The sequence below is a fragment of the Erinaceus europaeus genome, chromosome 6 (assembly GCF_950295315.1).
Source record: "Erinaceus europaeus chromosome 6, mEriEur2.1, whole genome shotgun sequence".
Taxonomy (NCBI): Eukaryota; Metazoa; Chordata; class Mammalia; order Eulipotyphla; family Erinaceidae; genus Erinaceus; species Erinaceus europaeus.
In genome coordinates, this window is record NC_080167.1 from 14,840,323 (window position 1) to 14,866,240 (window position 25,918).

A 25,918-nucleotide genomic window follows, 5' to 3' on the forward strand; every position below is an offset into this window, starting at 1 on the left:
TTGTTACTGATGTCATTGCTGGATAGGACATAGAGAAATGGAGAGAAAAGGGGAAGGCAGAGAGGGGGAGAGAAAGACAGACACCTGCAGCCCCGCTTCACCACTTGTGAAGCCACTCCCCTGCAGGTGGGGAGCTGGAGGCTGGAACTGATCCTTACGAAGGTCCTTGAACTTTGCGCCACCTGCGCTTAACCCGCAGCACTACCTACCGCCTGACTCCCCTTCATGACCAATTTAACAAACAAATCCAGGTTCTCGGAGAAGTTGCCTGGGGCTCCAAAATCCCAGTCTCAATCCCTGGACCACCACAAACCAGAGCTAAGCAGTGATCTGATTAAAAAATAACGATAATTTGTGTACTTTCACTAGGAGTGGCTGCTTCTACATAGGATGGGTTTGTGAGCAGCAACTGGGAAGAAGGGGCAGACTCGCTATGAAGATGTATTTGCAAAGCAGGCATACTATTCACTTTTTTTTAGATTTATTTATTTATTTATTTATGAGAGAGTGGAAGAGAGCACCAGAGCATCACTCTGGCATATATGATGCCAGGGAGCAAACTCAAGTCTCCTGCTTGGCAGTCCAACATTTTATCCAACTGCGCCATCTCCTAGGTCGCCTGCTTACTCAACTGCACGCTTTGATGGGGTGGTTTGGGAGGAAGGGTCTAACTCCTGCCCCCCCCCCCCCCGCAAGCCGTCCCCTGAACTGCCCTAAGACTTTGGGAAGGTGGAGCCAACCTCTTCTCGCACCCCTGCGGGCAGAACCGGGAAGGGGGAGAAGGGACTGACAGCACAGCTCCAAGGCAGATGAAGTTTCTATCTCTAAGACTGTGGCAACTTCCAGACTGAGGAAGTAAAAGTCCCTGAGGAGGTGAGCACGGCGTGTGCGAGTGTGTGTGTGTGTGTGTCCGTCCCTCCACCGTCCCCCGGCCCAGGGCGCCCCACCCTTGCTGCCGGCGCTGAGCTCCTCACCACCGCGCCCCAGAGCCGCGCTCTCTCCCACCCAGCCTGGGGGGCGCAGGAGGGGATGAGGCGCAGCCGCCCAGCGCCCTGCGAGCAGTGGCACAGCCGGCTTCGCAAACTGGGCGGCTAAGGGCGGCCGGGCTGGAGCTGGGGGCGGGGGGTCCCCCGCGGCCGGGGCGCCGAGCGGGGCTGGGCCCAGCGTCCCCGAGTCAGGCGGCGGCGCGGGCGCGGGCGCGGGCGTCTCTGCATCGAGGGCGTGCTGCGGCCCCGAGGTGAATTTAGGTCAAAAAGACCGAGCCCGGGAGGTTCCGCTGCGCGAAGGGGGCAGGGGCGAGGGGCCGCCTGAGGAGGGAGGGGCGCGGGTCCCCGGCCCACACCTGCAGGTCTGGGGTCCCGCCGCCCGGTGTCCGGTCTGTCCACCACGGCCTGGGCGGCCCCTAGGACAGGGGGTGCGGGGTGGGATGCTCCGAGTGGCCGGGCCCTCCCGTCCCTGCGCGCTCGTGTTCTCCCCACCTGTCAAATCCGAGGGGGTGGGCCTAGGCCGCCTCCCTCCCACCGGCCGACCGCCCCGACCCCCGGCGACATCCTTTCCAAACTCCGGGACCGCCCCTGCCACCCCGAGCCCGGCGCGGCCCAGTCGCCCAGGCCACCCCGAGGAACCCGGCGCTCCGCGGACGCGGGCCAGGGGCTCCGGGGGGCCGCGTCCCCACGTGGCGGGGCGTGGGGCGGCGCACGTGGGGACCCCAGCTGGAGGGAAGCCGGAGCCGGCCTCCCGCTTTGTCTGCCGCCCCGTCCGCCGCCCCTCGCCCTGACGGGGCCCGGGAGCCCGGAGCCGCGGCGCCCCGAGACCCCCAGTCCACCGCCGGCTCCCGCCAGCTCACCTGGGTCGGCGCCGCCACCGCCGCCTCCCGCGCTCCGCGCCCCCAGCTGCTGCTCCGCGCGGCCACGCGCGTCTGTCCGCGGCCCCGGCGGGCGCGCGGGGGGAGGGGGCGGGCGGGGCGGGGTGGTGCCAGGCCCGCCTCCCGCGCGACGCCGCCGCGGGCTGCTCAGCGATTGGCCGCCGCCGCCGCCGCCGCCGCACACCCGGGCGCCCCCCAGCGCGCGCCCGCCGCGCCCCGCCTGCTCCGCGGGCTCCGGGAGGCGGGAGAGGCTGAGCGTAGGGGAAATGAGGCCAAGTCGGGGGTGGCGGTCCCGGGAGGTCAAGGGGGAGACCTTCCCCCCGCCACCACCCCGACCGGCGGACCCGACGCGCCCGCAGCGCTTGCTCGGTGCAGCCAGACGCGGGCATGGAGGGGCGGCGTCCAGGTCGGAAAGTTCCCTCAAGCCTGTGGGACACTCGGGAGGCCGCCTGCACCCGCGGACTGCTGCTCGTGCACCCCGCACCCCCGCGGAGGACACAGCCTGGGTTTCGGGTCACCCCGGCTTCCAGGGAGCTTCTCCACACGCCTCCCCGCCGCCCACAGCGCAGCGCCCGTCCTGAAGGCTGGGGTCCGGCCGCGTCCCTCCCAGCCCGCTCAGCCTGGAGCTACCAGCGACGCCCGGGCCAGCGTGGCTTTGCCTGAGGATGACCTGAGTGCTGTTAGCGAACCGCATCCTCTGCCCGGGCGCCCTACTTCTCAGGATCCTTAAGGTTGTGCTTGTTTTCCCGGGTGGATGACAGCACAGCTGTCCGGGAGGAGCGCGGACCTTGGGCTGTCTATCCGTCCCTCTGTTCTCAGGGGGACCCAACGTCACCCTGGGGATACCTCTCTGATCCTGCCAAAAGGGAATCAAGATACGAAAGGAGAGTCGAAGGAAAAATTAACTAAAGTTTCAAAGCCCTCTTGTCCTCCCTTGGGATGGTACTCAACAGCATTTGCTGGTGACAGCAAGAACTAGGAAGAGCCCTCCTCAGTGTTCATCAAAGAATAGATAAACCGGGGGAGATGGGGCGGGCGGTAGCGCAGCGGGTTAAGCACCCGTGGTGCAAAGCGCAAGGACCAGCACAAGGATCCGGGTTCGAGCCCTCAGCTCCCCACCTGTGGGTGAAGCAGGTCAGCAGGTGTCTGTCTTTCTCTCCCCCTATCTTCCCCTCCTCTCTTGACTTCTCTCTGACCTATCCAACAACAGCAATGGTAACAATAGCAATAAGGGTAACAAAATGGGGAAAATGGCCTCCAGGGGCAGTGGATTCCTGTTGCAGGCACCGAGCCCCAGTGATAACCCTGGAGGCAAAAAATAATAATAATTAAATAGCCAAGAGTGTTGTTCAGCTCTGGGTTATGGTGGTACTGGGGACTGAACCTGGGATGTTTGGTACCTCAGGCCTTGACAGTCTTTCTGCATAACTTTCTTTTTTTTAATTATTGTTCAATGAAAGACACAAAGACCAGAGCACTGTTCAACTCTGGCTTATGGTGATGCTGGCAATTGAACCTGGGACTTCAGAGCCTCAGGCATTTGCATAACTATTATGCTATCTCCCAAGCCATATATATATATATATTTGCCTCCAGGGTTATCACTGAGACTCGGTGCCGGCACTACGAATCCACTACTCGTGTGGATGTTTTTTCAATTTTTTTATCCTTTTTTATTGTCTTTATTTTATTTATTAGATAGAGACAGCCAGAAATCTAGAGGGAAAGGAGTGATAAAGAGGGAGAAACAGAGAGACATCTGCAACATTGCTTCATCATTCCTTTTTGCAGGTGGGGACTGGGGGCTTGAACCCGGGTCCTTGCGATTGTCACATGTGCGCTCAACCAGGTGCACCACCACCTAGTACCTTCATTTTTTAAATTATTATTATTGGAGAGAGAAACAGAGGGTAGGAGAAGGTAGGGAGAGAGAAAGACACCTACAGACCTACTTCACCACTTGTAAAGCAAACCACCCTCTGTGGGGGAGGTGGAGCAGATCCTTGCACTTAGTACTATGTGAGTTTAATCTGGTGCGCCACTGCCTGTCCCCCTAATAAAATATTTTAAATGTGCAATTTGACTATAGTTAAGAGCTACACACAGGTGGCCAGGAAGACAGCTCATTTGGTAGAAGCAAAGAAAGCTCAAGCTTGGGGCCAGGTGGTGGTGCACCTGGTTGAACACACAAGTTACAAGGACCCAAGTTTGAGCCCCCAACCCCCTTCTGCAGGGAAAGCTTTGCAAGTAGTGAAGCAGTGCTGCAGATGTCTCTCTGTCACTCTACCTCATTACCTCCTCTTCCCTCTTGATTTCTGTCTCTATCCAATAAAAATAATTTAAAAAAAAAAACTCATGCTTGGGAGTTGGGTGGTAGCGCAGCGGGTTAAGCGCAGGTGGTGCAAAGCACAAGAACAACAACTTGTTGTTTTATTGTTGTAGTTATTATTGTTATTGATGTCATTGTTGTTGGATAGGACAGAAAGAAATCGAGAGAGGAGGGGCAGACAGAGGAGGAGAGAAAGATAGACACCTGCAGACCTGCTTCACCGCCTGTGAAGCGACTCCCCTGCAGGTGGGGAGCCGGGTCTCGAACTGGGATCCTTATGCCGGTGCCACGTGCGCTTAACCCGCTGCACAACCACCCGACTCCCCATAAATAAATTTTTTTAAAACAATTTTGCTTTTTTAAAATATTTATTTTATTTATTTATTCCCTTTTGTTGCCCTTGTTGTATTATTGTTGTAGTTATTATTGTTGTTGTCGTTGTTGGATAGGACAGAGAGAAATGGAGAGAGGAGGGGAAGACAGAGAGGAGGAGAGAAAGACAGACACCTGCAGACCTGCTTCACTGCCTGTGAAACGACTCCCCTGCAGGCAGTAAATATTTTTTAAAAAGAAAATCTTAATAAAAGGAAAGAAAAAGTCAAAGAGGATGAGTGCAAACTAAATTCATGACAAGGGTCCAGGAGGTGGCTCAGTCTGTAAAATTTGGCCATTCCTAGTTGAGGCCCTAGGTTCAATCCCTGGCACCACAGAGGAGCACTATAGACGATCCTTGGAGGATAGAATAACCTTTTGTCCCATATCTCTCTCTCTCTCTCACTTACTCTCAGATGGGCCAGGTTGGCAGCTCAATGATGCTGCGCATGACTAAAGCCCTGGGTGCATGCCCCAGCACCAAATTCTTAAAATTTTATATTCAGGGGTCAGATAGTAGCACACCAAGTTAAACACATAGTGTGTGAAGCACAAGGACCACTCGAGGATACAGGTTCAAGCCCCAGCCTCCCCACCTGCAGAGGGGTTGTTTCAGAAGTGAGGCAGGTCTGCATGTGTCTATCGTTCTCTCTCCCTCTCTATTTACCCTCCTCTCTCAATTTCTCTCTGTCCTATCCAACAAGAACAATAACAGCAACAACAACAACAATGGAAAACAGATGGCCGCCAGGAGCAGTGGATTCATAGTGCAGGCACCCAGCCCCAGCAATAACCCTAGAGGCGATATGTGTGTGTATTCATGGCAGTAAGCCACAAAGAAGGAAGTAGATACAGAGAATGAGGAGGAGTATAAAGAATGCTGTAAAATGTGCGGCCTTTACTTATAAATGGACTTGAGGCAAAGGGCAAAAATATTAACAACAGTCCATTTTATTGTTGTTGTTTTATTCTTGGTTTTGGTGCCAGGAACTGAATCCAGAACCTTTTAGGGGTCAGAAAACTTTTAATTTTCATTACCAAGCTGTTTATTTATTTATTTTTATTTATTTTTTCCCTTTTGTTGCCCTTGTTGTTTTATTGTTGTAGTTATTATTATTGTTGTTGTTGTTCTTGGATAGGACAGAGAGAAATGGAGAGTGGGAGGGGAAGACAGAGAGGAGGAGAGAAAGATAGACACCTGCAGACCTGCTTCACCGCTTGTGAAGCGACTCCCCTGCAGGTGGGGAGCCGGGGTTCGAACCGGGATCCTTATGCCGGTCTTTGTGCTTTGTGCCACCTGCGCTTAGCCCACTGTACTACAGCTCAACTCCCCAAGCTGTTTTTTTATACACGTGGTAGGGGATCAGCCCAAGGCCTTGCCACCACTAATGATCTCCCCATGACAATTTTTTCATTTATTTTTTTAGGGAAAAGAGACAGGAAAGAGAAAGATACCACAGTACTCCACCATCCATGGGCTCCCCTGATGCTATCCATGGTGCTTCATGTAGCATAGCAATTCAAACCCAAGACTCCATGCATAGTAAGGCACATGTTCTACCTACTAAAAAACTTGTTCTTAATTTATTTATTTATTCCCTTTTGTTGCCCTTGTTGCTGTTTTTATTGTTGTTGTAGTTATTATTGTTGTTATCAATGTCGTCGTTGTTAGATAGGACAGAGAGAAATGGAGAGAGGAGGGGAAGACAGTGAGGGGGAGAGAAAGACACCTGCAGACCTGCTTCACTGCCAGTGAAGCAACCTCCCTGCAGGTGGGGAGCCGGGGGCTCGAACCGGGATCCTTATGCCAGTCCTTGTGCTTTGCACCATGTAGGCTTAACCTGCTACACTATGGCCTGACTCCCCAAAAACTTTCTTTTTAAAAAAAATTATCTATATTTATTTATTTATTGGATAGAGATAGCCGAAAATCAAGAGGGAAGGGGAAGAGAGGGAGAGAGAGACAGAGAGAGACCTGCAGCTCTGCTTCACCACTCAGGATGCTTTCCCCATGCAGATGCGGACTGGGGGATTGAATCTGGGTCCTTGTGCATTGTAACCTGTGTGCTCAACCAGGTACACCACCTCCAGCCCCTCAAAAAAGCTTTATATAAAGAGTCAGGCAGTAAATAGTTTAGGTGTTGTAGGCCAGTCTCTGTTGCAACCATTCAACTTTGCATTCTAAAAGCTGCAGACAAAAGGAAATGTATGAATATGGCTGACTTTTTTTATTTTGCCTCCAGGGTTATCACTGGGGCTGGGAGCCTGCACCAAGAATCCACTGTCCCTGGCGGCCATTTTTCCCTTTTTTTTCTTTTTCTTTTTAATTGGCTAGGACAGAGAGAAGTTGAGAGGGGTTGGGGAGATACAGAGGGGGAAAGAAAGATAGATGCCTGCAGACCTACTTCACTGCCTATAAAGTGACCCACTACAGGTGGGGAGCTGGGGGCTCAAACCAGGATCCTTGCACAGGTCCTTGAGCTTCAGACTATGTGTGCTCAACCAGGTACACTACCGTTCGGCCCCCAAAATAAAATTTTATTTATAGACACTATACCCGGAAGTTGAGTTTCATATAATTTTCATATGTTACAAAATATTACTGTCCTGGTTTTTCTGCTACCACTTAAAACCATTATAAACCATCTTAGTTGGCAGGGTTTTTTGGGCTAAATCTGGTGGTATGCCAGATTTAGCCCAAAAGCAAGAAACTGTTTTACTTAAAAAAAGAGAGACATTGGTTGGTGTCTTTTTCAGTTACTTGCTAAAAAAAAGGGGGGGAGGGAGTCGGGTGGTAGCGCAGCAGGTGAAGCGCAGGTGGCACAAAGCACAAGGATCCTGGTTCCACCAACAACCCCCCCCCCGGCTCCCCACCTGCAGGGGAGTCACTTCACAAGCAGTAAAGCAGGTCTGCAGATGTCTGTCTTTCTCTCCCCATCTCTGTCTTCCCCTCTTCTCTCCATTTCTCTCTGTCCTATCCAACAACAACAATAACTACAACAACAATAAGAAAACAAGGGCAACAAAAAGGAATAAATAAATATAAAAAAATACAATTCTATGTTTAAATCATGCTACCAATTTACCTAGTTTATATGAACACTGTAGCTAACAGGTAGAAATTTGTTTATACATAGGCATGTAAAGTTACATGCTAATTATTCAAGAAAATTTCATGTACCCATCTAACCTAACCCAAGATTCACTTCTTACTGGGAGAATTTCCTGAAATACTCTGATCCAAGTTCCCCTTGACCTTCCCTTTGGTCTCTTATAGTAAGAACACTAACTTATCTGATGTTATGGCAACTGTATCTTTTTCATTCTTTACTTTTTCACACATGCATTTTCACTTACCATGAGAACTATAAATTCTTGGAGTACAGCAGATGCCACATCTGCAATACTGAAATACTCTCAATATTGTGGTTGAAAGCAGTAACTTTGAAGTCAGACATGTAGTTCAAATCTTATTACCAGCTCTGTGGCCTTGGACAAGTGACTTGACTGCTCCTGGCTTGGTTTTATTAGCTGGGAATAGTAAGAGCACCCAGTAATAATAATAGTAGTAATAGCTTCACAGGTTCAACTTGAGGTTTAAACACAGCAATGTGTAATGAAAATACAGTTGTGTATTGATTAATGAAAATGTTACCTTCTGGGATCAGGTGGTGGCGCACTTAGTTGAGCTCATATTACAGTGCACAAGGACCCAGGTTCAAGTCCCTGTTCCCCACCTGCAGGGGCACACCTTCACAAGTGGTGAAGCAGGGCTGCAGGTGTCTCTCTGTCTCTCTCCCTCTCTATCACCCCTTCCCTCTCAATTTCTGGCTATGTCTATCCAATAAATAAAGATAAAGACTTTTTTTTTTTTTTTAAAAAGCTGCCTTCTAAGAAATGTAATCAGCTGATCTGGTTGTTATGTAGTCATTGCATGGAGTTACACAACTCTAATGGTAATAGCCTACTATACACCTAGGCTATATGGTTCAGCCTGCTGGGATCAGCATCACAGATGCTGTCTGTCATTGAATATTGTTACATGACTACAGCTTATGACCATAGCAAATAACTGCTCAGTGGTGCTAACCATGAATATACTTAACACAACTTAGAAAAACAGTGATTATCTATCTTCCTTACAGCGAATTAGAACAAAGCGGAGGATGTCACAATAGCCTTTTGTAGACATTCAGCCTCGTTTATCTTAAGAATCATTCTACTACAGGAAACCATTTTTGTCTTAAAGATATGAAAATAAGAACAGGCTTTGCTTTTTGAGTTTTTCCTCCAAGAACACCAGAGAGACCTATTCTAGGCAAAGAGATCTTGTTGTCTTGACAACACAGATTGCCAAGAAAATAAGTAAACAAAGCATCTGAATCTTATTTTTAAGAAAACTTGAACAGTGCAAGGGAGGGATTAGAAAGTAAGACTTTATATTATTCCACCCACAAGGATGGCATTAGAAGCTCCTGCCAAGGCTTTGTCTTTCCTTCCCAAATTGTTCTGTGCTCTGTTCATGTTGATCACTGGAATGCTCTACCTCCCAAGCCTGGAATAGTCAAGTAGAGACAGCAGAATTAATTAGAACTGTGTACTTTATTCATTTAATTATTTACCACTCAACAAGAGAGTAGAAAAACACTGGTTAGTAGTTGGGGACATAGTTTAGCTGGAAGAATTCAGGACTAATTCAGTCTCCAGTGTCACATGTATCAGAATGGCGTTCTGACTTCACTTTCTCTCTTTCTCTTAGGGTGGTACTGGGCATTAAATCTGAAAGTTCAGAGCCTTGCCATGAAAGTCATTTATAGTAACTGGTTGTTGCTGTTATTTTGTTTTTTAATTTCTTTATTGGAGGAATAATGGTTTGCAGTCAACAGTAAAATATAATAGTTTGGGGGGCCAGGTGGTAGTGCAGCAGATTAAGCACCCAAGGTGTGAAGCACAAGGACCTGCGTAATGATCCCAGTTTGAGCTCCTGGTTCCCCACCTGCAGGAGGGTCACTTCACAAGTGGTAAAGCAGCTCTGCAGATGTCTCTCTTCCTCTCCCCCCGACTTCCCCTCCTCTCTCCATATTCCTCTGCCCTATCCAGCAACAACAATAACAACTACAACAAGGTCAACAAAATGGGGAAAATGGCCTCTAGGAGTAGTGGATTCGTAGTGCAGGCATTGAGCCCCGGCGATAACCTAAGGCAAAAAAAAAATATATATATATATATATATATATATATATATATATATATATATATATATATATATGTATCTTTGGTAGCTTGTATATGCATACCATTTCTCAAGTTTTCCACATAACAATTCAACCCCCACTAGGTCCTCCTCTGCCATCATGTTCCAGGACCTGAACCCTCCCTCTCACCCGAGTCTTTTACTTTAGTGCAATATACCTGTAGTATCTGTTTTTAAAATATTTATTTACTTAGTTTAATGAAAGAGGGGTATCGAGAGAAGAATATAAAGACAGAGTCCAAAGTACTGCTCACCTTTGGGTTATGGTGGTGCTGGGGATTGAACCTAGTACTTCAGAGTCTCAGGCATGAAAGTCTTTTTGCATAACCATGATGCTATCTCCCCAGCCCTTTTGCACAATTATTCTGTTGTCTCTCCAGTCTCTTTTCTTTTATCTTTCCTTCTTTTCTTTCTTCTTTCTTTTTCAGATAGATAAGTGTGTATTCTACTGGATGAGCTCTCCCAGCCGGCCTCTCCACCCTGCCTCCTCAGTCAAAAATTTTTAAGCTATTTTTTTTAAGTCTTTATTTATTATTGGATAGAGACAGAGAAATTAAGAGGGAAGGGGGAGATAGAGAGGGGGAAAGACATTAAGATATCTGCAGTCCTGCTTTACCACTTCACTTGTAAAGCTTCTCCTCCACCCCCACAGGTGGAGACACCAAGGACTTGAATCTGGTCCTTGCACATTATAATGTAAGTGCTTAATCAGGTGCGCCAACGCCTGGCCCCATACCAGCAAAAAATTTTAAAGGATCTATTCCATTTATTGAGAGACAGAGGAGAGAAAAATAGGGAGGCTGAAACATTTCATCTGACATATGTGGTGCTAGGGATTAAATCCAGGACCTCATGCTTGGGAGCACAGAGGTTGACCACTAGGCTACCTCCCAAGCCACAGAATAAATCATGTATTTATTTATTTACTTACTTACTTACTTATGGGGAAGAGGCAGAGAGAAAACAAGAGCATCACTCTAGCCATATGCAGTGTTGGGGATCAAACTCCAGAACCTCATGTTTGAGAGTCAAATCTTATCCACTGAGTCACTTCCCAGTCTGCATAAATAAATATTTCAAAGGTTGATCAAACAGGGGCCAGGAGATAGCTCACCCAGCAGAGCACACACTCTACTATGTGTGAGGCCCCAGGTTCAAGGCCCAGACTACCACATGAAAGCATATTTCAAAGGGGAAACAACATGAATGGTATAGCGATACTAAGGTGTCTCTACTCCCTCTCCCTCTCTGTCTCTATCTGGAAATATGAGAGAAAAGGATTCTACCAGAAACACTGGGTTCATGAAGGGGTAGAGCCCCAGCAAAGGAGAAAAAAAGAAAAAAGCTGGTCAAACAAAAAACATCCTGAAAAGTCCACCTCCAACGGACAGGGAGATTAATGTGTCTGTTAATGTGCTGATTAGTTTCAAACACCAACAACAGTCTCAAGGAGTCAGTTGTTGTGTCAAGCAAAGTCACCAACTCAGGTCTTTTCCTCTTTGAGGAATGTGCCCTTTGGAATATAACTAAAATAGGTCTACTAACTATCCACAAAATGAAGACCCCCAAATCTTCATCTGCACAATTCCAGCCTTTAGGTTCATGGTTAGTCAATAATTTGTTTGGCTTTATATGTTAACTCTTCTTTCAGCCACCAGGTTCCAGATGCTACCGTGATGCCAACAGGATTTCCTGGGCAGACGACCCCACCAATGTGTCCTGGAGCCCTGCTTCCCCAGAGCTCTGTCCCACTAGGGAAAAAAGAGAGGCAGGCTGGGAGTATGGATCAACCTGCCAATGCCCATGTTTAGCGGAGAAGCAATTATAGAAGCCAGAACTCCAACCTTCTGCACCCCATAATGACCCTGGGTCCATAATCCCAGAGGGTTAAAGAATGGGAAAGCATGTGGCACAAAGTGCAAGGACCGGCTTAAGGATCCCAGTTCGAGCCCCCAGCTCCCCACCTGTAGGGGAGTCGCTTGAAGCTGGTCTGCAGGTGTCTATCTTTCTCTCCCCTCTCTGTCTCCTCCTCCTTTCTCCATTTCTCTCTGTCCTATCCAACGACGACGACGACATCAAGAACAATAATAACTACAACAACAATGAAAAACAAGGGCAACAAAAGGGAAAATAAAAAAAAATTAAAAAAAAAAAAGGAAAGCTATCAGGGAAGGGGATGGGATACGGAGTTCTGGTGTTGGGAATTGTGTGGAGTTGTATCCCTCTTATCCTATGGTTTTTGTCAGTGTTTCCTTTTTATAAATAAAAATTACTAAAAAAAAAAAAAAAAAGAACTTAGGGGCCGGGTGGTGGCACACCTGGTTGAGTGCACATGTTACAGTGTGCAAAGACTGGTCCCCACCTGCAGGGGGAAAACTTCACAAGTGGTGAAACAGTGCTGCAGGTATCTCTCTGTCTCTCTCCCTATCACCCCTTTCCTTTTTGATTTCTGGCTGTCTCTATCCAAATAAATAAATAAAGATAATTAAAAGAAAAAAAGAACCTAATGTCCTCTAATTATTTAGCTTCAACTCCCTCCTCAACAAGCCTGTTCCTATTAAACCAAATCACCAATTTTTTTTTTTTTGCCTCCAGGGGTATTGCATCACGAATCCACTGCTCCAGGAGGCTATTTTTTCCCTTTTGTTGCCCTTGTCTTTTATCATTGTTATTATTATTGTTGTCATTACTATAATTGTTGGATAGGATAGAGAGAAATCAAGAGAGGACGGGAAGACAGAGAGGGGAGGAGAAAGACAGACACCTGCAGACCCGCTTCACGGGACCTCCCTGCAGGGGGAGCCACTCAGACCGGGATGCCTACTCCGGTCCTCGCGCTTTGCCATGTGCGCTTAACCCATCAGCCACAAATTGTTTTTCAACTGTAGGGTCTTGTTTTAGTTGTCAGTTTTGGTGCTATCTTATTTACCTGTTTATGTACGTACACAGGTTTGAGGGGGCCATATACTTAGCAATACTGAGTTCTATTTTTGTTTGTTTGTTTATGTTTGGATAGAGACAGAGAAAGATTGAGAGAGGAGAGGGAGAGAGACAGACACCTGCATCCCTGCTTCACCACTTGTGAAGCGACCTAAGAAGGGCTCTTTTAAAAAAGAATATTTAGCTTTTAACATCAACATACATAACTTTTGAAATAAATGTAAGATGTTGAAATATCAATATACCAATTAGTGTTTTCAGCTCTACTTTGAAACACTTGTTTCCAGAGCAGCTGTCTTTGACCAGCAAACATACCCTAATGAGTGGGAGTTGTTTTACACAATTTCAAAGAACTCTGGAGATCAATTATTTCTCATCAGAAGGTTTAAATTTAACAGAGAAAGAGCTAATTGATAGAAGTTGCAAAATTTGGTTGGTTCCTTGCTGCTGTTTTAGATTTGAAATACAGGAATTTTCCTGTGAACACTCACAGATGAGACAAATTCATGAACAAAGTTGTAATTGGTTTCTGCTTAATTGCAGGGTTGAGATATGTAAATTATAATCTGTATATTGAGTGATGGCATCGACATACCTTTCAGCTTTAGACCCTTTCTTAATTTGTAATCACCTTATTCATGGTGAATTACTACACTTAAGTTATCATCATCCCTCATTTATATAATTCAATATAGAAAAAGTATACCCACACAGAAAATACCAGGAAGCAAAACAACCAAAAAGTGGTAGAAAGATGCTAACTGTCACAGGTCCCAAACCCATAAACAAACAGATCTTTCCTTCTTACTCTCCACCAGGGGCTAATGTGTACCTGCTAGCAGGGAGAGGCCTATGCAAGGACTGGCTCAGTCCAACAAAATAGAAGACTCAGAAAACCCTATGTTGACCCCCACTCTTGCTCCCAGAGAAATCTAACACTATCCCCACAGAGCTTATGACCAAGCACAGTTGTTAGTTCATAGAACCATGAAGAGCATACATGATTTCTATTAAGATACTGGCAATTTTACTCAGAGAGAAAATAATCTTTTTGAAATGAGCCAGGCTCTCACACATGAATGAGCTTACTGTGCCCAGGCCACTTTTTCATTCAGACAGAGACAGACAAAGATTCATCATAGCACCAGAGCTGCCACAGGGTAATTGTGTGTGTTACCTCAACTCAAACCTGGTTAGTGTAAATGACAAGGGAGGCACTGCCTGATGAACTATTCTTCTGGTCCCCAAAATAATCTTTTTAAAAAGATTTTATCAATGAGAAAGACAGAAGAGAGAAAGAACCAGTTATCATCTGGTACATGTGCTGCAGGGGACTGAACTCAGAACCTCATGCTTGAGAGTTTAATGATTTATCCACTGCTGCACCTCCTGAACCACTTATTTTATTATTATTTTTGCCTCCAGGGTTATCACTGGGACTCAGTGTCTGCACTACGTATCTTCTGCTCCTAGAGGCCATTATTTTTTCTCCTTTTGCTGCCTTTGTTATTGTTATTATTATTGTTGGATAGGACAGAGAGAAATCAAGAAAGGAGGGGAAGACAGAGAGGGAGAGAGAAAGATAGATACCTACAGACCTGCTTCACTACCTGTGAAGCGACCCCCCTGCAGGTGGGGAGCCGGGGGCTCTAACCAGGATCCTTTTGCCGGTCCTTGTGCTTCATACCATGTGCTACTGCCTGTCCCTATTTTTTACTTTATTATTATTTTATTTATTTATTTACTTATTTTAACCAGAGCACTGCTCAGCCGAGGCTTACAGTGGTGCAGGAGATTGAACCTGGGACTTTGTAGCCTCAGGCATGACAGTCTCTTTGCATAACCACTATACTATCTACCCCTGTCTCCCAAATAATCTTTACATTTACATTAACTTATTAATAAAAGTATTAACAAAAAGTTAGTGTTCTTGGGTAGGGGAACTAGCATAATCATTATACAAAAAGACTTTCACACTTGAGGCTCCAAAGTCCCAGGTTCAATTTCCTGTACCTCCATAATGCAAAGCTAAGTAGTGTTCTTAAAAGAAAAGAAAAAGTCAGTGTTGTTTACCACCGTGAGGAAAGAAGAGAGAAAACAAAATTAGACGAACTAACCAGAATGCAGTTTATTTCAAGGTAGATATCAAATACATCACTTATCTGGAGGGAGGGGGTATAAACAAGTCCGAAATCTCATGTTCTGCATAGTGGTCCAGCAGGGGTGTTCTGACTAGAGGTGATTTATCAAAGGCACCCCATGAAAAGGAAGTTCCTGATGCAGCTGTCGAAAGAGCATTGCACATCGGTTCCTCTCCTGGGTCTTTCCCAGGGTATGGTAGAGTCTGGCCTGGAAGTACACGACATCTCTGATTTGCTCTTTGCAGTCGACCTTTGCAAAATAGTTCTTGGCTTCGTTGAGGTTCTCAACAGCAGCCTCCAAAACTGATGGAAAGTGGGGGAAAACAGCACATGTTAAACTAACACTTCAGGTGGGTTTTATATATGTCTTTTCACTTCTGATTTCTAGTTTGCTACCTGGTTCACTGGGGTTAAACATACCAATAGGGGGGGGAGGAATCAGGTGGTAGTACAGCGGGTTAAGTGCACAATGGCATGAAACTCAAGGACTGGCATAAGGATCCCGATTTGAACCTCTGGCTCCATACCTGCAGGGTGGGTCGCTTTACAAGCGGGGAAGCAGGTCTGTAGGTGTCTTTCTCTCCCTCTCTAACTCCCCCTCCTCTCTCCATTTCTTTCTGTCCTATCCAGCAACAACATCAATAACAACAATAACCACAACAATGATAAAAGCAACAAGGGCAACAAAAAAGGAAAACAAATAAATAAATAAATAAACCCCAATAAGGGGATGGGTGGTAGTACATCTGACTGAAGACCTATATTACCATAAACAAGGACCTGGGTTCAAGCCCTTGGTCCCCATTTGCAGGGAAAAAGCCCAAGCAGTGCTGGAGGTGTATCTCTTTTTTTTTTTTTTCCTCCTCCAGGGTTATTGCTGGGCTCGGTGCCTGCACCATGAATCCACCGCTCCTGGAGGCCATTTTTTTCCCCCTTTTGTTGCCCTTGTTGTAGCTTCGTTGTGGCTATTATTATTGCCCTTGTTGACACAATTCGTTGTTGGATAGGGCAGAGAGAAATGGAGAGAGGAGGGGAAGACAGAGAAGGGGAGAGAAAGATAGACACCTGCAGACCTGCTTCACTGCCTGTGAAGCGACTCCCCTGCAGGTGGGGAGCCGGGGGCTCGAACCGGGATCCTTTCACCGGTCCCTGCGCTTTGCGCCACATGCGCTTAACCCACTGCGCCACCGCCCGACTCCCGAGGTGTATCTCTTTCTCTCTCCCTATCTCCTCTTTCCTTTTCATTCTGTCTATATCCAATAAATAATAATATATATTTTAATCCACCAGGGTTAATGCTGGTGCTCAGTGCAGGCACTACAAATCCACCACTTCCAATGACTTTTTTTTTCTTTTTCTTTATACTTTATCCAGTCGGACAGAGAGAAACTGAGAGGGGAGGGAAGTTAGAGAGAGAGAAAGATAGATACCTGCAGACCTGCTTCACTGCTTGTGAAGCTTCCTGCTCCTGCAGGTAGGAACTAGGAGCTCAAACCCAGTTCCTTATGCATGGTAGTGGGTGCACTTAAATGGGTGTGTCACTGCTCAGCCCCCAGTAAATAAATATTTTTTAAAAAGTGTATTCAGGTGGTCCAGGAGGTGGCACAGTAGATAAAGCATCGGACTCTCAAGCATGAGGTCCTGAATTCAATCCCCGGCAGCACATGTACCAGAGTGATGTCTGTTTTTTTCTCTCTCTCCTGCTATCTTTCTCATTAATAAATAAATAAAATCTTTTTTTAAAAAAAAAAAAGGGTATTCAGGTGCCAGGAGATAGCTTACCTGGGAAAGCATGGACTGTGAGTGGGTTCAAACTAGCAACACATGGGAGCACCACTGAACTAGGGGAAGCTCCATAACTGATGGAGCAGCACTGTGGTGTCAGTCCTTATCTACCTACCTACCTATAACATAAAAGAAATTTGTCTTAGGGCTGGGTAGATAGCAGTGGTTAGACAAAAGAAAATTGTCTCAGAAGTGGGGGAATCACACATGCACAAGGTCCCAGCACCACAGTAATACATAACTAACTCACTAACTAAATATACATCCATTCATCTGCCCTCAACCTTCACACTAAACATACAAGTGAAAGCACTTTAAACCTCCTGAATAACACAAATGCCTGAAATCCTTGTATGGCTCCCTACCTTCCGCTTTCTTCAGTGGGTCATAGGAAGCTGCAGATGCCACCTGGCACTTGGCTACTAAGAACATGGCTCGGCCCTTGTCCAGGACAGCCCCATCAGCCAAGATGGGCTCGATGGCCATGTGAAGGAGACTTAAGGCCTGTTCTGGGATTCCAAGGATGAGCTGAAAAAGAAATCTCATGTAGCACAGCGCATACCCTAACCCACTGCCCAGCATAAAGAGGAACTTTGTCTCTGGCTCTTCTCTGCTGAATGACATGTCCAGCTTATCTTGTTCCTGACAAGCGCTACATTATACGGTTCACCACACTCCTAGGAAACAATGTGTGACAATCTGATTTCAGGCTACAATATATAAAGTAGGGGATAGTTATTTATAGTGTGAAAGGTTTCTGCCTCTACAAAAAGGACTCTGCATCAACATCCTTCACAATGATGATTCCAAAGAGTTGAATTACTTGTATAAGAAACACTGAAGAAAGGGGAAGCACTAAGGCAATAATTTTAAAATAACTAATAAGAGTTAGGGAGATAACTTAGCTTGCTAGAGCATCAACTTGCAAACCTAAAATCTCAGAGGCTCTTTGTTTAATCCCCAGCACCACCGTATGCCAAATTTGAGTACTGCTCTGGCCCTCTCTCACCCCAACACACTCTCTTTTCTGCTTTCTCTCTCTTTCATAAATAAATATAGTTTAAGTATATAGTAGAAGAAATAACAAGGAAAATAAAATGGTACACTAGAAAACCCCTACTTAATGCAAAAAGAAAGCATTAATGAACAAAAATGATGTAAGACAATATAGAATAGTAAAATAAGTAATTTTTCTTATCTATATTTCTGTGAATGAATTAAGTTTTTCAATCTAAAGGCAGACATTGGCAGAATAGATCTAAAAACAGAAACATCCATCTATGTGCTATCTATGAAAGATTCACTTTAGATTGAGACATACACTGAAAGTGAAAGGATAAAAAAAGATATTCCATACAAAATTATAAGTGGGGAAAAGAAGTCTTTTCAAAAAATGACACTGGGGCAACAGGATCTCCACTAAGGAAAAAAAAAATTGCAAATTATATTTTTGATAATGGTCAAGCATCCAGACTATGTATACAACTTTTTAAAAAATATTTATTCCCTTTTGTTGCCCTTGTTTTATTGTTGTAGTTATTGATGTCGTTGTTGGATAGGACAGAGAATAATGGAGAGAGGAGGGGAAGACAGGAGGAGAGAAAGATTGACACCTGCAGACCTGCTAAACTGCTTGTGAAGTGACTCCCCTGCAGGTGGGGAGCCGGGGGGCTCCAACTGGGATCCTTATGCCGGTCCTTGTGTTTTGCACCACCTGCGCTTAACCCGCTGTGCTACCGCCCGACTCTCATATATAAAGAACTCTTATCTCAGGCAGAAGTTGAAAAACAAGATCAGATAAGAAAACACAAGTAGAACCTGAAATGGAATTGGCATATTGCACCCAAGTAAAAGACTCTGGGGTGGGTGGGTGGGGAGAATACAGGTCCATGAAGGATGATAAATGACATAGTGGGGGCTGTATTGTTAAATGGGAAACTGGGGAATGTTATGCATGTACAAACTATTGTATTTACTGTTGAATGTAAAACTAATTCCCCAATAAAGAAATAAATTTTAAAAAATTAATTTAATAATTAATTTAAAAAAAAGAACTCTTACAAGTAAATATCAAAAAAGGTAAACAAGGAGTCGGGTGGTAGCACAGAGGGTTAAGTGCACACAGCGCGAACGAAGCACAAGGACCAGTGTAAGGATCTCATTTCAAGCTCACAGCTGCCCACCTGCAGGGGAGTCGCTTCACAGGTGGTGAAGCAGGTCTGTAGGTGTCTATCTTTCTCTCCCCCCTCTGTCTTCCTCTACACTCTCCATTTCTCTGTCCTAACAACTACGACATCAATAACAATAAAAACAAGGGCAATAAAAAGGAAATAAATAAAAAAATATTTTTTAAAAATCTAAAAAAAAAAAAAAAAGGGTAAACAACCCAACAGAAAAAAATGGACAAAGAATTTAAATAGACATTTCTCCAAGAATATATACAAAATGGCCAATAAATGCATCAAAAGATGCTTGACATCATTAGTTATTAGAGAAATGCAAATAGGATAGGTATACTTTAAAAATAAAAAGGGGCTCTCTCTGTCAACCTGGAACCTTCAACAAGTGAGCCCTCATATCTGCTTGCTCTCTTCTCTCTCTTTCACTACTCATGTGTATTCCAAAATGTGGGTGTTCTCAACTTTCCTGAATAAAGCTTAAAATTTCTGGGGGGTCGGGCGGTGGCGCAGTGGGTTAAGCGCATTTGGCGCAAAGCGCAAGGACTGGCATAAGGATTCCGGTTGAGCCCCTGATTTTCCACCTGCAGGGGAGTCGCTTCGCGGACTTCAGGTGAAGCAGGTCTGCAGGTGTCTGTCTTTCTCTCCCCCTCTCTGTCTTCCTCTCCTCTCTCCATTTCTCTCTGTCCTATCCAACAACGAACAACATCAACAATGGCAATAATAATAACCACAAGGAGGCTACAACAAGGGCAACAAAAAGGGGAAAAAAATGGCCTCCAGGAGCAGTGGATTCATGGTACAGGCACTGAGCCCAGCAATAACCCTGGAGGAAAAAAAAAAATTCTGAAATGAAATGAAAAGAAAAAGGGGAAAAAAGTGTTGACAAATATTTAGAAAATTGGCATTTAAACCTTAATCTATTGCTGGTGGGACTATATATGGTACATACAGTATATAAAACTATCTGACAGTTCCTCAGTTAAAATTAAAGGTCAAATTAAGAATTACCAAATCCAGTTCAAGTGGCGCAAAGCGCAAGGACCGGCGTAAGGTTTGAGCCCCCGGCTCCCCACCTGCAGGGGAGTTGCTTCACAGGTGGTGAAGCAGGTCTGCAGGTGTCTATCTTTCACTTCCCCTCTCTGTCTTCCCCTCCTCTCTCCATTTCTCTCTGTCCTATCCAACAACAACGACATCAATAACTACAACAATAAAATAACAAGGGCAACAAAAGGGAATAAAATATATATATATATATATATATATATATATATATATATATATATATATGTCTAAGACTACAAAGATAACACAATGGTTATCCTCTCTGAGGCTCCAAAGTCCCAGATTCAACTCCTGGCAGCACCATAAGTGAGAGCTGAGTGAGCAGTGTGCTGGGGGAAAAAGAAAAGATTCAGTGGTGTACCAGAGTGATGCGCTCTTGTGTTAACATATAATTTTTAAAATTTAAATAAATATATGAGTCCTTCATTTCTTTGCATATCTCCTTGGCAAATGAAGCATAGCTCTGGGTAAGGAAATTATTAATAGGATACGAGTATCTTCAAGGAAGAGATGAATTTCCTTTACTAAGCGTGTAGATTTGTAAAGCCAGTGCCCCTGGGGGGTACCATCAAGCTCACAACTCCAGAGATCATGGAGAGCCTGAACATATCTCCAGACTTCAGTATTGAGAAGTGAATGAAAGCTCATCATAATCCTTTTCAAAACCAGTAGCAGATTTGCCAGCTCCTGAGTACAAATATATGCGATAAAAACAGAGATTCGCTTACCTGAGCAAAAGCCAAGTTCAGCACTGTTTCTGAGGCCAAATACTGCAGCCGGTACTCCTTGGAGAGAGCCAGTGCTTGTAGGAGCACTGGCAGCGCGATGGTGGGGGAAGAAGATCGCCAGTACAGCTCTGCCACAGACAGCAGAACACTGCCCACAGAGAAGAGAAGATGGGGTAAGAATTACCAGCTAGTCACACCTCTGCGAGCTGTACAAGAGAACTCCCTTCCTTACCTGATCACCATTTCTGTGTTCCTGATCTTCTGACAATGAATCAACAATTTTTGTAAAAGTTTATGTGCCTCTGACATCTGATTCTGTGCTTGTAGTACAACTGCTTTTCTAATACAGAAACAAAATAAGCACAGTTATGCTAATTTTTAAAAAGATTTTATTTCTTTATTAATGAGAAAGAGAGGAGAGAGAAAGAACCAGACACCACTCTGGTACATGTGCTGCCGGGGATCGAACTCAGGACCTCATGTTTGAGAGTCCAAAGCCTTATCACCGTGCCACCTCCTGGACCACAATGCTGGTGTTTTATAAGAGTTTTAAATATAGTAATTTTCAGGGTTAGAGTCTCTAGTTCTTCAGTTAGCTTCCTAAGAGGAAGAACTGTGTCTGATGCAATTTTGGTTAAAAGAAAGATATAACACACTGCAAACACAAAAGAAAAAGTCTGAAATTATAGCTATAAGAATGTTGGTTAATATCTCTGTGGTAATTACTTTTCTATTTTGCTATCTCTATTTTCTTAGTTCCTGTGGCAAGTAAACAGAAAAATGAGTTTTTACCAAAGCTACTACTTAATATATTAATTCATACACAAGACAAAAAAGAACAAAACCATTTAAGAGTTATTTCATTGTAGATACCACTTCACTTCTGTGAGAATGTCATACATCAGAAAAGGTAACAGCAGCAAATGCTGGAGAGGGTGTGGGGTCAAAGGAACCCTCCTTCACTGCTGGTGGGAATGTAAATTGGTCCAACTTCTGTGGAGAACAGACTGGAGAACTCTCAGAAGGCTACAAATGGACCTACCCTATGACCCTGTAATTCCTCTCCTGGGGATATATCCTAAGGAACCCAACACACCCATCCAAAAAGATCTGTGTACACATATGTTCTTGGCAGCACAATTTGTAATAGCCAAAACCTGGAAACAACCCAGGTGTCCAACAACAGATGAGTGGCTGAGCAACTTGTGGTCTATATACACAATGGAATAATACTCAACTATAAAAAATGGTGACTTCACCATTTTCAGCTGATCTTGGATGGACCTTGAAAAATTCATGTTAAGTGAAGTAAGTCAGAAACAGAAGGATGAATATGGGATGATCTTACTCTCAAGCAGAAGCTGAAAAACAAGATCAGAAGAGAAAACACAAGTAGAACCTGAAATGGAATTGGCGTATCACACCAAAATAAAAGACTCTGGAGTGGGTGGGTGGGGAGAATACAGGTCCAAGAAGGATTCAGAGGACCTAGTGGGGGTTGTATTGTTATATGGGAAACTGGGGGATGTTATGCATGTACAAACTATTGTACTTACTATTGAATGTAAAACATTAATTCCCCAATTAAAAAAAAAATCAGGAAAAAAAAGAAAACACAAGCAGAACCTGAACTGGAATTGGCATATTGCACCAAAGTAAAAGACTCTGGAGTGGGTGGGTGGGGAGAATACAGATCCAAGAAGGATGACAGAGGACGACCTAGTGGGGGTTGTGTTGTTATATGGAAAACTGAGAAATGTTATGCATGTACAAACTATTGTATTTACTGTTGAATGTAAAACATTAATTCCCCAATAAAGAAATTTAAAAGAAAAAAAGAATTACTTCATTCTGGGGTTGGGGTTTTCAACATTTCTTACCTATATACACCTTCTATGCTATTAAGAGCTGTGATCCCTGTAACCAGTGAATCAGCCAGGTGATATTTGCCATCATTCATTGCTCTGTCAAACTGTATTTTTTGATCGCATAGCATCCACAACTAATAAAATAAATAAACAAGTTAGTGACAAAATAGCAACTATTAACTTCATTACCCAGCAAGATATAAAAGTATTTGGGGATGCTTAACAAATATCCTTACAACGATTCATAATCTTAAATTTTATTTTTATTTATTTTTGTTGTCTCACTATTCTAAGCTTAATTTTGCAGCTAGAAAGACAAAGAGGGAGAGTAGGGCACCAAAGTAAAAACCCTGTGGTGAGGGGGAGGGTGGACATTTGGCTTCCCGGGGTGGGTGTGGGGGGGGGCGGGGGGTGGGTGTGGGGGGGTGGGGGGGTGAGTGGGATGGGACACAGTCTTTTGGTGGTGGGAATGGTGTTTATGTACACTCCTATTAAATTGTAGTCATATAAATCACTAATTAATATGAGAAGGGAAAAATTGATTGTATGTCTCGAACTTTTTAAAGCACAGACTGAGTCTTTTTAATACATAGGCTGAGTCTTTGATATGTTGACTCTCTCAAAAGCCTAGACCAGGGAGAACAGAAGCAACCGGTGGCACAGCTATATACAAGATGCTGGGTATTATACAGCAAACCCTAACAAAGGGACCTTTCAAAATTAACCCAATTACCAAATAATATGATAACAATAACTATCCATTGTCTTCTTGAACCCTAAGACAGCAGGAACCTCACATTTCCACTATAGAGCCTATATTTTCCCCAGTCCTGGAACCTTAGGGTGGGGCACACTTTCCTGCATGCTTCTCTCAATGCATATCAAATAATACTGCATCCGCCGATCGCAACCTAATCAACGCAACGAGTGCCACCCCAGCATGCTTCACTTCAGACTGTGTCCGGAGACTTCAGGTGTGGAATGACAACCCTTCAGCTTCATCACTCGGGTGAGACCTTTCCTTTCATAGTATTCTCTAATTCCATTCTAGGTGGTTCACTTCCTAACAAAGTCCCAAAACCTAGGTCCCGTGAGATAGAGCATATGTTCACACGTATCTATAAACTAGGGCAAAATATATACCTGAAAGCAAAAGTACACAATAGTCTACAGTGAGTACCCCCCCCAACATTTCATCTGCACTATTCCAGTCTTTAGGTCCATAGAGGTTCAACAATTTGTTTGGCTTTGTATGTTAACTCTCTTTTCAGCCACCAGATTCCAGATGCTAGCATGATGCTGACCAGACTTCCCTGGACAGACGACTCCACCAATGTGTCCTGGTGCTCCGCTTCCCCAGAGCCCCACCCCACTAGGGAAAGAGAGAGGCAGACTGGGTGTATGGATCGACCAGTCAATGCCCATGTTCAGCGGGGAAGCAATTACAGAAGCCAGACCTTCCACCTTCTGCACCCCACAATGACCCTGGGTCCATGCTCCCAGAGGGATAGAGAATAGGAAAGCTATCAGGGGAGGGGATGGGATATAGAGATCTGGTGATGGGAATTGTGTGGAGTTGTACCCCTCCTATCCTATGGTTTTGTTAATGTCTCCTTTTTTTAAGTAAACAAATAAATTTAAAAAAAGAAAAGACAAAGAGGTAGATGGGGAGAGAAAAAAGATACTATAGCAGTAAAGCTTTCCCCAGTGTGGTGGGGGCCAATCTTGAACCTGAGTTTCAAGAATCGCAAAGCAGGTGTACTCCTGTCGTGTTGGATCTTGCAATTTCTTCTTTTTAAAAGTTAAATAATTGTTTTTCACAGCCAGGGAGGTGACTCCATGGTAGAGTGCAGGACTTATATGTGTAGTAAAAGTTCTGAGTTCAAGTCTTGGTACCACGTAGACTACAGTAATGGTGAGGTTCTTATGTTCTCTCTCCCTCTCCCCTCCTCCATTAATATCTGAACATTAAAAACATTTCTAATAATTCAAGTACATGAAAAACCACTGAAAATAAAATACCAAGAGCAGTCTGTGTCTATCAACTTCTTCAAATCACATTTTATTTGTTTCCATTTCTCTTCTTCTAAAATAAGCACTTTACTGGGTGTTTATCATTCTCATTCATATTTTATTCCTTTATAATATATATGCTTATTTTTAAGCAATATGCAGTATAATCTTATATGTTTTAAAACTTTATATAAACAGTGGGAGATAGCATAATGGTTGTGCAAAAGACTTCCCTGCTTAAGGCTCTAAGGCCCCAGGTTCAATGCCCAGCACCATCACAAGCCAGAGCTGAGTAGTACAGACATTCTCTCTCTATACACACACACACACACACACACACACACACACACACACACACACACACACACACTTATTTCCCAGAATGCAATGCTGAGGATTAAACTTGGGACTTTATGCTTGAGAATCCAACACTTCATCCATATCACCATCTCCTGGGCTAGGACACCTATTACTTTTTTTTTTTCCCAACATGGCACCAGGGAATGAACTTAGCACCTCATGGATGATTACTGATGAGTAGCCTCCTGGGTGAAATTGTTCCATTTTTCATTAGAGAGAGAAGGGGGCAAGAAAGACGAGAGAAGAGATACTTAGCACAACTCCACCATCTGTGGAGCTCCCCCAATACGGTTCATATCACTCCCATGTAGTGCCAGGGCTGGAACCTAGGGTCTTATGCATGATAAGGTGCACACTCTAACAGAAGAGCTATCCCTGGAGACACTACAGCGCTGCTCCACCATCCATGGAGCTCCCCCTAGTGCCAGCCATGGTGTTCCAATATGGAGTCTGGAACTCTGAACCCAGTGTGCAGCAAGACAAGTGCTCTGCTGGGACAGATCTCTTAGCCTCAGATTGAGCATCTATTATATATCTACTGGCTCTACATGCTTTAATGTGAATTAAACTGAGTCCTTCTGTGTGTGAATATATATATATATATTAAAAAGCAGTTAATATACCAAACTGTTCCATCTCATTAGCATTACCACAAAACCACACCTAATTTCTTTTCTTCTCCACAGGATCAGAGGGTGCTTTCTTTACCACTTTTCTATATGAATACTTGAAATACATATCACACAGTCTGCCAAGAAGGTTCGCATTTTGATGGACACTAATCCCATAGCTCGAGTGAGCAAATCAGGTAAACAGCAACCTCAGGGACCAGCAGGAGGAGATTCCCAGATCATGGTCTCTTGTGATTTCATTCCCCAATCTACTGACAAGTAAACTTGGTACAGGAGGTAGGAGAAAGGCCCCTTGTAATAGTTTTCTTGTCCCATCTAAGGCAGAAATCAGAACAATAAGGAACAGAAGACCCAGAACTGTTTAATAAAGTTTCTTTCCTATGGGTACAA

General features: G+C 44.6%; 2 protein-coding genes and 1 long non-coding RNA gene across 8 annotated transcripts in view; 1 reads left to right on the forward strand and 2 right to left on the reverse strand.

Moving 5' to 3' along the window:
• CAMKK2 (calcium/calmodulin dependent protein kinase kinase 2) overlaps positions 1-1,984 on the reverse strand; it is a 61,962-nt gene extending 59,978 nt beyond the window's left edge. For all 5 annotated transcript variants that reach the window (XM_060193114.1, XM_060193112.1, XM_060193113.1 and 2 more), the window contains exon 1: positions 1,847-1,984. The gene's annotated coding sequence lies outside the window, so the exon portion shown is untranslated. The remainder of the gene's footprint in view (positions 1-1,846) is intronic.
• LOC132539088 (uncharacterized) lies at positions 525-25,877 on the forward strand. The gene is made up of 3 exons (XR_009550398.1): positions 525-873; positions 5,993-6,108; positions 25,583-25,877. It is a non-coding gene; the product is annotated as an uncharacterized LOC132539088 (long non-coding RNA).
• The window catches only part of ANAPC5 (anaphase promoting complex subunit 5), a 49,830-nt gene continuing 38,788 nt past the window's right edge, over positions 14,877-25,918 (reverse strand). The window contains exons 13-17 of one of the 2 annotated variants that reach the window (XM_007529208.2): positions 22,536-22,657; positions 20,888-20,995; positions 20,656-20,803; positions 17,051-17,213; positions 14,877-15,203 (exon numbers count right to left, since the gene is read on the reverse strand). In XM_007529208.2, the coding sequence (XP_007529270.1) occupies positions 14,992-15,203; positions 17,051-17,213; positions 20,656-20,803; positions 20,888-20,995; positions 22,536-22,657 (753 nt within the window). In that variant the 3' untranslated portion in view covers positions 14,877-14,991. The remainder of the gene's footprint in view (positions 15,204-17,050; positions 17,214-20,655; positions 20,804-20,887; positions 20,996-22,535; positions 22,658-25,918) is intronic. The other variant, XM_060193116.1, reaches the window with a different exon arrangement.